Here is a 12,548-nt window from a genome sequence, read left to right on the forward strand (position 1 = left end):
TCTCCATGTGACTCCACATGTTCCTCTCAAATAACTCATTTCCACAGCTCTCACCCCTGACTTCTGTCCCTCAAACAAGGTCCAGGCTTCACTTCCATACGTTAGAGTTGGTATCACAAAACTATCATGTAGTAACTTTTCACTTCCATGTTCACTTCCCTGTTTCTTATCACTGCTTTCAGGAAACCAGCAACATTTCTTCCTTACTGTACCCTTTCAAGCACTTCACCCTCTAAACTTCCATCCTTACTCATCACACTACCCAGGTACTTAAACACGCTCACATTTTCCATTCCCTCCTCATCCAATCTCACTGTACATTCACTGACTTCACCTCTCTTGAAGGCCATAACTTTACTCTTCCCTATATTCACCTTTAGATTCCGTTTCTTACATACTCTCCCAAACTCATCCACCAAGCCTTGCAGCTCCCCTTAATCATCAGTCAACAACACAGTATCATCTGCAAACAACAGTACAGGGAGTTTCCAAATACTGCCCTCTCTCACTAGGGCCACTCCAATATCCACTGCCCTACCTTGTATCTCTTTTTTAACCCCATCCATATACAGATTGAACAACCATGGAGACATGACACATCCCTGTTTCAACCCAACTTTCAAATAGGAAAATTCATTCCGATCACTATCCACACGCACTGCAGCCTTAGCACCCTCATACATACTCTTCACGGCATTCAACCAATTCCAGTCTACTCCATATAGGCTTAATACTTTCCACAATCCTTGTCTATCCACCCTCTCATGTGCTTTCTCCAGATCCATGATGGCCGCATACAACTTCTTTCCCTTCTCTAGAAACTTTTCCACTAGAGATCTATGAATGAATATCTGATCTACAGAACCTCTTCCCTTCCTAAAACCTCCCTGTTCTTCTCCACCTAATTCCTCTGTTATTTCCCTAACTCCGTCAATATGTATTCTACCATATACTTTTCCTATTACGCTTAGAAGACAAATGCCCCTATGATTACCACAAACTTCTTTTACCCCTTTTCCTTTGTACAAGGGAATAATTATACCTGACTTCCAATCATCCAGGACTCTACCTTCCTCCCAGGCCAATCTGGACACCTTCCACTTCCATCCTACTACTATCTCTCCCCCATGCTTCAACATTTCACCTCACACTCCATCAATTCCTGGGCCTTTCCCCATTTTAACTTTCTTCATCGCTTCCACAACTTCCATCCTACTGTTTTCTTCCTCTCTTCTCACATCCCTCCGTCTCCCAGCCATTCCCCAGCCACTTATACTTGAATTACTTTCATTCTCTACGTTCAACAATTCGTTAAAGTGTTCTCTCCATCTGCTCACTTTTTCTCCCTTCTCCACTAGTACTGTACTATTTTTATCTTTCACTCCCCAGCTAACTTCTTTGGCACCCTGTCTAACTCTCTTTACCTCTTTCAAGAACATTTTCTTACATTCCCTCCACTTTCCATTCAAATTACTTCCAAATTCCTCATCCACTCTCTTCTTACTCTCTCTTACTAATCTTTTCACCTCTCTCTTCCTCTCTACATACAACTCTCTCTTCTGTCTCTCAACTTCTTCCACGCTCCTGTTTCTCATCCACTCATTATATGCTTTTTTCTTTTATGCCACAGTCTCACTCACCTATTCATTCCACCATGCTGTTCCCTGCACCCCCTTTCGTCTTCTCTTCACCTCACACACCACCTCGTATGCTGCAAAGATTTCTTCTGTGAATATCTTGCACACAACTTCCACATCCCCCATCTGCTCCAATCCATATTTTCCCAATCGTTCCTCCACTTTCTCTTATATTCTGCCCTTTTTCCATCCTCTTGTAACCTTTCCACCCTCCTTGTGTGAGCTACTTCCTCCTGTCCTTCCCCTCTTCTATTTCTCCATTTCATTTGGACTCTGATTCTAACCACCACCAAGGGTGGTCAGAGAGTCCATTCCCCAAACCTCTATATACACTTGCATCCATTACACACATTCTCACCCTGTCATCCACACATACATAATCAATCATTGCCTTCCATCCATTCAGCTCACCATCCACCCTTCTCATCACTTGCCACATATACCTGTGGATCATTTTGTGCCTGAAGAGGGTATTGGCTATCATCAACCCCCTCCTGGCACAAATGTCCACTAAAGCACTGCCATTCTCATCATCTCTGCAGGCACACCCCACTCACCAACTACTACATCCACCTTCACATTCCCTACTTGTCCATTCATATCTCCAATCAAAAACATATCTGCATTTAGTTTCAGTTAATCCACATACATCCACTTTCACACCCTCAAGCACCTGGACATTCTCTCTCTCTCTCTCTCTCTCTCTTTCACCTCATCATTTACACCCCTTACATTCCATGTAGCTATCTGTACAATGCTCTTGTTCGGTCCTTAGTCGTCACCTTTAGGTCAGTCCTGGTCCGAGGCCTCTTGTTTGTATTTTTAGTTAGTTATTTTCCAGGGAGGGGCACTCCAACCCACTCATTGTCACATAGGGAACACGTGTTGGTTAGTTAGAAAGTTACCACCCAGCGTTGTAAATGCTTTCCTGGTTTACAGGAAATCATATATATATATATATATATATATATATATATATACAGTACACCCATTGCTAATTGACTTAGGACCTGCACACAGAATTGCTGTGGGATAGTTCTCTGTCTTTGCTTGTGTTTCCACCTCTACCAAGTAAATTTTTTGGGCAAGATGTAACTGGCAACTCCTCTGGTGTTGGTGAGAGGTGGTGAAACACTCAGCACGTCAGTGCTTGCCCAGAAGCGAGAGTGGGAGTATATGTATCCATCGCTCCGACCTTGCACCTCCTTCTTTTTTCGTATGCATTACTGTTTGCCCTATTATTTTCCCAGAGTTGAGTTGTCATGCCTGGAAAGTACTGCTCAAGGGATGAGAGGGTCCGTATCATTGCATGAAGGCAGGATAATGTCCCTATCAACACGATTTGTGAACGTACTGGATGCACAAACTCGACTGTCATGAAGATTCTTGCTGCTGCGTGGCCTGTCACCTGATGTCGCACCAGAGCGCAAGCATAGGAGTGGAAAGAAGAAGACTACTTCCAGAGGTACAGATATGCTTCTGAAGAGGGAAGTAATCAAGAATCCTCGACTGACAGCAACAGAATTGAAGAGAATGCATCCCCAGCTGTTACAGGACGTCTCAATTCGAACTATCCAACACCGCTTGCAGAAGAAACTGGGTTTGCCAAGCCGCACCACAGCCAAGAAACCGCTTCTCACTGACCGCATGAAGAAACAGCGCATTCAGTTTGCCAAGAAGTATGCACACTGGACATCGGATGAGAGAAGAAAAGTTCATGTTTTCCGATGAACGCACATTTCAAGTGTTCCAGGTATGTTCTGCCAAGGTCCGTTGCCCTGCCTCCCATAGTCGAGATGACCCTGCTTACACAGTGCCGACTGTTAAGCACCCACAATCACTAATGGTATGGGGGTGCTTCTCAGGTGAAATGGGAAGGGGAGGCCTCTACTTTCTTCCTAAGAACTTGATGATGAATGGTGGCCAGTACATTCCAGTTCTGAATGACCATTTGTTAAATTTTTTTGCTATTCATGGGTGTGATATTTCATGCAAGATTCAGCTCCATGTCACAAGTCAAGAAAGGTCACAAAATGGCTTCAGGATAAGCAGATTGAGGTCCTTGACTGGCCTGGCAACAGTCTGGATCTAAATCTGACAGAAAACTGCTGGGCAAAGATGAAGAAACTCATGGCAGAGAAGATGACACCCAATCTGTCAACCTCAAGATTGAACTGACAAATGTTTGGTGCAAAGAAATGTCCTTAGATTACTTTCGAGATCTAAGTGATTCCACGCCAAAACGCATCCAACTGGTCCTGAAAAACAAGGGAAACATGATTTCATATTAATGAATGGCATTTCATAACCAAACATTGTGATATACTATGATTTCTGTGCTTTTTAATACCTTGTGGGGGGAGGTCCTAAGTCAATTTGCCGTAGCTGTATATACATAAATATATATATATAGATAGATAGATAGACAGATAGATAGATAGATATATATTGTGGTAGGTGGGGACGCTCACCATTCACTCACTCAATGTAGTGCTGCTGTCGGGTGTCTGCCCTTTCCTCTCCTCCATCCTTCTTTCCTTCCATCCTCTTCTGTCTTCCTTTCTTTCATTCTTTCCTTGTCCTTCTGCCTACAGGTAACTTTACACTCCCTCTTCTGTCTTTCTTTCCTTCTTTCTTTCCTCTTCCTTCTGCCTGTGGGTGACTGTACACTGAGCGACAAGCCAAATGGTTTCCTGTACACCAGGAAACCATTTACTACGCTGGGGGGTAACCATAAAACCAGATTTTGGTGCCTGGTGGTTTAATGGGTAATTATTGCGCTCCAATCAGACTGAGCCAGTGGAGGTTTATATCCAAGGGATGGCTGGGGTTGATTGCTCATGTAATGCCACTCAGGGATGCGTGAGGCTAGTAACTCTCATCTTAAATGTCAGGACCAACTGCCTAGCCCCAGGCTCCTACACTCCTCATGGGGCAATGTAGGATTGGATGATGGATGGGTATATATATATATATATATATATATATATATATATATATACACACACACATATATATATATATATATATATATATATATACACACACACATATATATATATATATATATATATATATATATATATACCCACACATATATATATATATATATATATATATATACAGAATATATATACACACATATATATACATATATATATATATATATATGATAGATAGATAGATAGATATACAGTAAACCCTCTATAATTCGGATTAATTGGGAGGAACCCTATGTCGAATTATCAAAAAATACGAATTATTGAAGCTCATGCTTGCCCCTATCCCCAAATCACACACACATGCACTAAAACATGGCTTTTCACAAAAACACTGAACAGTACAGTATATTATTACTTTATACTCAAAGAGTGCACAATACAATAAATAAAATAGTGTCAAACCTTGATAATGAAGTCTTGCAACACAGCTGTACAGAACAGTACACTTAACTGTACCAATGGTACTGTACAGTTCTTAAAAATTACATTTTTTATTACACTTATCACTACAAAACCTGTTCACGTCCACATACCACTAGAACCCTTTTCAGACTCGTCTCGCTTAATTCAAATTTCTATCCAAATTATAATGATTTGTCTGGTGGTCAAAAAAGATCCAAATTAACCGATTTACAAATTATTTGGGTTCAAATTAGAGAGGGTTTACTGTATATATATACAGTCGGCGCAATGGAAGTCTGGACCCTCTAATTCGCACCATATATTTGGTAGAGTCCAAGAAATGTTGCAGGAAAATTCCTGTAGTTGGTGGATTTTTTTCTGGTGGCTTCTAGCAACTTTACAGGCTTACCACCACATGCTGTGAGATTATTAGCTCAGTGCCTGCCTGACTTTGGGTGGGAGAGTACATCAGATTTTCTTGTCCTGCCTGGCACTTGTTAATTTCAAAGCTCTCGTTTTCACACCCTCCTCTGCCTTAGTGAATCATTGGAGATGGGTCCCAAGCCATTAATTGATATAGAAAAAGCCCGAATTTAAACTATGAGAGAGGAAAATATAAAAATTAAGGATATTTGTATTCGAACTGGGCGAGGAAAATCTACCGTCATGGCACTCCTCGCTGCTGCCCGCCACCTGCCAAAAAACACAATTCCCCAACATAAACACAGGCTAGGACCTAAAAGGAAGACATCACCAACTACAGACAGGTTACTGAAGCAAGCTATGATAAAAGACCCACATTTGACTGCTAGACAGCTAAAAGATATGTACCCAGAATTGCTGAAAGATGTGTCTGAAAGAACCATACAGCATCGACTTCAGAAAGACTTCAAGATCCCCAGCCGTACTGCTGCACTGAAGCCTCTCCTTAATTTTTACATTTTCCTCTCTCATAGTTAAAATTCGGGCTTTTCCTACATCAGTTAGTGGCTTCAGACCCATCTCCAATGATTCACTATGGCAGAGGAGGGTGTGAAAACGAGAACTTTGAAATTAACAAGTGCCAGGCAGGACAAGAAAATCTGACGAGCTTTCCCATCCAAAGTCAGGCAGGCACTGAGCTCATAATCTCACAGCATGTGGTGGTAAGCCTATATAGTTGCTAGAAGCCACCAGAAAAAAATCCACTGACTATAGGAATTTTCCTACAATATTTCTTGGACCCTACCAAATATATGGTGCGAAATAGAGGGTCCAGACTTCCATTGCGCCGAATGTATATACATATATAAAAAAAATGGGTTAAACTGTCATCCCCACTGATACATACCTTTTGTCCTCTTTGCGGAAGAACCTGAGGTGGTGGAGAGAGTATTGGAGGTGAGGGATATTGTACTGCCATGACGCCGCAGACCATCACCCTCCAACTGCACACAAGTATGGTACAAAGTTATCTTCATCATTATAATTATTATTATTAGCATTATTAAATTCACAATTAAACTACAGTCTAGCATATCATGTGTATCATTATAGGCAAAATTTAGCTAACCATCCCTTCCTAGCAATGTCCTCGCTTCCAAATTTAACATTCCATATAACATTATTCTTTCTTTTTATACTCTTTTGTTACATGCTTCATACTGCTATCACATAAAGGTATTTCATTTAACATTATCCACTACAACAGTTGGCAAGAAAGTGTCATCAAACTTGTGTGTGATAGAAGAATATATACAGCTTTTCTAATGTGTGTGTTCTATCCAGCTATTCATCATCCAATCCTATGCCGCCCCATGAGGAGCATTGGAGTCTGGAACTAGGGAAGTTGGTCCTGATATTTAAGATGTGTGCTATGTTTTTAGAATAATAATCTCACCCTGTGCTGCTCAATAGCATCAACCCACTGATGCTTCTCCTCCTCGGTGGCAGTGCGCAGATACCATACACAGTCGTTCAGGCACACATCAAATCGGCACTCATCAATCTCGTGGGGCTATGAAAAATTTTCTTAGTGCAGAAGGTACAGTATTCAGTACAGTACATACATAATCTTTAACTCCTTACTAATTATAGTGCAGTAGTAGCTGCAACTCCAAGCTCATCTAAATGTGAACCTCGTGGACCGAAGGTTGAAGTTGCCCTCTACGGACTGAAATTGACCTCTGAAGCCTCATATGTTCTCACCTATGTCTACCATCCTCCTTTCTAAGGACAGGAAAGGATTTGTGAGAGTGTGTGTCACTGGGCACTGGAGCAGCTTGATTATATAGGTGACACCTCATGAAGGCTTCCCTTTACAGCATCACTCTCCTGATATGACTGTACAATACATTGCCATATCTTCTTAACTAATTCCTTTAGTATGGTTTGTGCATTGTTATACAGTATAGTATGCTTTAAAAAAAATAACTTCCTAAACACAATATCAAACCAAATTTAAGACTAAGATAAATGTAGTTATAGATAACAGTAGATACCTCTTTACAAAATAACTTCTTTTACACAATAGCTCACCAAATTTTAAATGTTTATATAAATGTAAAGTATTATCTCCACCCACTTCATACCTACTCTCAACTTTCCCTCTACCAAGCAGTGGTCAGACATATCTCCACTCTCCCCTCTCCAAACTCTCACATCCAACAATTCTCCACTTTCATTCCTGGACACAACCACATAGTCGATCAATGCTCTATCAACAACCCTTCAACCCTCCTACCTCGCCCATGTATACTTATATCTTTCTTCTCTAACAAGGTATTTCCAATCACCATCTCTCAATCAATACACATACCTATCATTCTTTCCCCATGTATCTATGTTCTCCCATACTGTATCTAGTATAAAAAACTGATCTGGTCAGTTGTGGGGAAGGGAATGAGTCCATTATGATGTGGCATGGGTAAACCAGCTCTACTGCTGGGCCCTGCAATAGATGTCACTGGACTGCACTGCATGGTTGACCCTCATGTGATGCAGTGCAGTAAGAAGCAATCCCTTCGCCCCTTAGGGGCTAAAGATACAAGTAAATGTGTGTGGATGAGTATTTTGGTGAGTGTGTCATCCTGTCTTGGCAGTCCCCCGTCAGAGGGAAAACAGCCCAGCTATATAGATAGACAGATTATCTCCAACATTATTACTACAGCAACATTATTAGTGCCTACAGTTATAGTCCAAGTATACTGTTAACTACTATAGTGAAACAAAACAGGACTTACTGACTCAACTCTGTGCCACATCTAGCTTCACCCAAATCAAAGTGGCAAAGTTTCATATGCATAACTGCCCATCCATAAAACATATCAAATATGAGTACACCATACTGAACCAGCTTTCACTGCCTACATAATCTCACACATTCACATTTTAAACAACAGTACCCAAGGGACAACTTTATGACACGCACAATCCCCCTCCCCAAGACTATTTTTTAACTCCTTTATGCTGTTCTGCATCCTGTAATCTGTCAATCAGTCTTCGCTGGGTCAGTGAACATGAAGGGTGGCTTTTGCTGCCAACAAAAGTTTCTATACTTCAACTTGTTACCACAGCAAGATGACAAAAACTACAGATGTATGTCTGGTGTCTATCTGCAAATGAAAAAATGTACTGTATCTTTTGTACTTTTTTATTATGTTCTTAATTTTTTAGTGTCCCTTCATCTATAAAATTTGTTACACATAAGCAAAAAAGGTGAATCTGCCCTTTTTGTGGGGTGGGGTGGGGGAGAGCAGACTTAATTCATAACAGAGACATGAGTGGGAGGTAAGGTACAGTTACCATACTGTGCAGGATACAAGGTTTCTTACAATACAAAAACTGACAGGCAGTGTTAACACAACTCTATAATAATGTAAAACATAGTTTCCAATCCAAGATTCCTCCTCATTTAATCATCATCTATGCCACTGGGAATACAGTATGTGGGTAGCAGGCTTTCACCCTATTTCAAGGAAAGAAATATGCAATATATATCTAACTAAAGGCTAAAAAAGCTGCATACTTCTGAACAGCACTAAGTGCCACACAATAATAACGTCAAGCACATGAAGATAAGGTTCATAATCCTGCAATGATCTTTTTTTTTTTTTTTTTTTTTTATGTGACCGACTCTGGGCATAGGCTTCACAGCCTGCTTTCAAGGCCCAGTAGTCCTCCTACATACCATACACCTCTACATGTCACCACTTCGGCACTAACACCCACCGTCCATACTGAATACATAATAGGGTTGTCTCATACAGGACTGGTGTATTGGTATTAGCGGGGGTATTTTTACAACATGTTGGCAGGTCTTCTGGTAGATCAGTAAAGTCTGATACTGTATTTATGAAATTCAAAGCCTTAAACTGTTCCCTGCCCCAGGGGGATTTGAACCCGGGTCCGTTAGGACTGCAGGCCAACTCTCTACCGATTGAACCACCGCCTCATCATGCATCTGAAGTTATTATAGTACAGGTGATCCTTGCTATACAATTGGAATGATATTCTGAAAAACTGAGCACTGGATGAATGGTTTTAGCTGATTGTCAAAGTCTGTCCTAGGCATTCTCTCTCTCTCTCTCTCTTTTCCTATTGAGTGGTCCAGAAAAAACTAACACTTCTTAAAAACTTGCATTTCCCAGAAAAAACTAACATCTTTTCTTTTTCAAGTGGAACATAGTGATGCTACAAGTTTAATCGACAGGAAGATGGATGCTGAGAAACAATTTTCAGTTCAGTAGCAGACTAAAATCGCTGAACCGTACTTTGTAACAAAATCTGTTGTTCTCACCCTGAGACAACTTTGTCATGAATTTCCAGGGAGGAAAATCCCGCTTTGCAACACTATCACCACGCCACACAGTCGTTTTTTATACATTTAAGGGTGCTTAAACATGCTCATGAGGCTGTGCTGCAGTCCAAAACCTCATGTTTCACTTATTCACATGCCCACTCAAGAGGAAATATGCCTCATCAATGAAGAGAAACACATCCACGAGACCGGGATTGTTCTCAATCCGTTCGCTGATACTCTGGCAAAATTCATAGCGTTCATTCTTGTTGGCTGCCTTTCAGCCTGAAGAATCTGCACTTTGTACAGAAACAGTTCCAGGTCACTATGAATGATTCTCATCACAGAACACATGGAAATCCCCACTTCCTGTGACAGCCATCTGGCGGACTTTCGTGGTGACCGTTAGGACGAATCCTAAGATTCTGAACATATGCCTGTGTTCTGGCAGTCAAATGTGCACCACTGTGGGTCTTGTTGTTGTTAGCCACACTACCAGTGTCTCTGAACTTCTGTATCAGGCTTCTGATAGTGTTGCGATGTGGGATTTTCCTCCCCAGGAATTCACGATGAAATTGCCTCTGGGTGAAACCAACTGATTTTGTTGCGGAGTACAGTTCAATGATTTTGGTCTGTTGCTGAACTGAAAACAGTTTCTCAGTGTTCATCTTGCTGTCACATTAAACTTGTAGCATCCCTCTATGCTCCACCTGAAAAAGAAAAGATAATGTTAATTTTTCTGGGAAATACAAGTTTTTACAGAGTGTCAGTTTTTTCTGGACCATTCTGAATAGCCTATGGTATACTCACAAATGCAGTTGTCAGTTATCATTGCCATGGAACATCAAACTAGTACTGCACTTCTATCTTAGAATACAGGGAAAGTACTGAGATTATTATCAGCAATTTCAGTATTTGGTGGTAGGTGGAGGCGACCATCATCCACTCACTTGATGTAGTGCTGCCTACTTCTTCCTTATACCCCGTTCACACATCGCCGAAAGAGAAGCCGAATGCATGCCAAATAGGCTTCGGGAAACGTTCGGCGGTCAATTCTGGGGTATTCGGTGCACTTCGGGAAAGTTTCGGGGTGTTCGAAATGGGTTCGGGCAAGTCACCGAATATTTCATCAAACATGAAATATTCGGTGTGACCTGCCCGAACTCACTTCCTCGGGACCCCCTCGGGTCGCATTCGGTAATCCTTCGGTACGCATTCCAAGCATTCAGTATGCATTCGCCGATGCATCGCCGACAAAGTGACCGTTAAAAATCGGTACAATGTCGGTGATGAATCGGCGAATATGGACAGAATACATACCAAAATTATACCAATTGTCCCAAGAATGTATACAGAATTTTGAACACCGCCCACCGAGGCATATATAAAAGACCAAAGCATCCCAGTCACACTTTCCAGAGCTAGGAGAACGGGTGCACTACAGCATCTACAGCAGAATGGAGGCGGCATCCGAAGACCTGTTCCCAGAAGACTCCAACCCCCACTTCCAAGATTGCGGCCAAGATTGATATATAGACATGTCTGACATTTGTAGACATCAAAATTTCACTTACCTGTTCGCGAGGATGCCGAAGGCGTTCTCGACCACTCGTCTTGCTCTGGAGAGGCGGTAGTTGTAGATGCTCTCCTCGTAGGTGTGACCTTGGTTGGGGAAGGGCTTCATCAACCATTCTTGAAGGGCGAAGGCATCATCTCCAACGATGAAGTAGGGCACCGGGCGTTCGCCATCAATCAGAGGTTCTTGGGGAGGCAGTCGAACTTGGTTATTCGAGAGCGCTTTGTGTAGGGTTGAGTTGGTAAATACCTGGGCATCGCAAGTTGCCCCATTGGCACCCACATCCACAAACATGAATTAGTAATCATTGTCGACCACAGCAAGCGGGACCAGGGAGAAGAAATCCTTGTAGTTGTAGTAGTAGGATCCACTTTTGCTAGGAGCACGCATACGAATGTGCTTGCCATCTATCACTCCAACGGTGTGATGAAACTACCACCTTCGTGGGAAGCCCTTCGCAACTTGTTTCCATTACTCGGCTGTCGATGGGCAAACAATCACCTTGTCCATGTACTCCGCGATGATGGCCTCACACGTCTCGTACACGATGCAGGAGATAGAGTTGGGAGGTACTCGGAATCCAAAGGAAAGGCTGCGGTAGTTGTCCCTGGTGGCCAGGTACCTGAGGGTGATGGAGAGCCTCAACCCTGCCTCCAAGGGCTCCTGCCAGAAGGTGCGCTGCTTCTCGATGCGCGGACGAATTCTCTCAAGGAGTTCACAGGAGAGGTCCTCGTCCATGCGTAGGAAATTGCGAAATGATGTCCTGTCCTCCAGTATCAGCTCCTGCAGAAGGTTCTCCCATTGGCCAAATTCTTTCCGTCATTGAAGCCAGTCACGGGACCAACAGGACCTCTTGTGGCGAATCTTGCGCCTCCTCCGGGGTGGAATGTGGTCTTTTTCCTCGTCTTCCAGGTACAGGTAGGTCAGATACTTGACGCAGAGCAGGGAGTCCGTCTGTGCTTTGCTCCACAGGGCCACGGCTTGCTTGTTGACTTCGCTGGGGATGACTGCTGTGATGTCCATTGTTGCTCTGTTGGAACTGGGAGTGTGATGGGCTTATTGGTACGCGTATATATATACACCCCTGGGTGGGCATGGGAAGTTCGGTATGCACTCGGGATGCCCTCGGTACAGCATCGCCGATGCATCGTCGA

General features: G+C 42.5%; 1 protein-coding gene across 1 annotated transcript in view; it reads right to left on the bottom strand.

Moving 5' to 3' along the window:
• Nucleotides 1-12,548, bottom strand: part of cert (ceramide transfer protein) — a 118,492-nt gene that overhangs the window by 71,239 nt on the left and 34,705 nt on the right. Inside the window, exons 3-4 of the mRNA XM_080272198.1 lie at nucleotides 6,921-7,037; nucleotides 6,372-6,468 (exon numbers count right to left, since the gene is read on the bottom strand). Coding sequence (XP_080128324.1) covers nucleotides 6,372-6,468; nucleotides 6,921-7,037 — 214 coding nt within the window. The remainder of the gene's footprint in view (nucleotides 1-6,371; nucleotides 6,469-6,920; nucleotides 7,038-12,548) is intronic.

Source organism: Coenobita brevimanus, chromosome 50 (assembly GCF_032717465.1).
Source record: "Coenobita brevimanus isolate Jiangsu-jjx chromosome 50, ASM3271746v2, whole genome shotgun sequence".
Taxonomy (NCBI): Eukaryota; Metazoa; Arthropoda; class Malacostraca; order Decapoda; family Coenobitidae; genus Coenobita; species Coenobita brevimanus.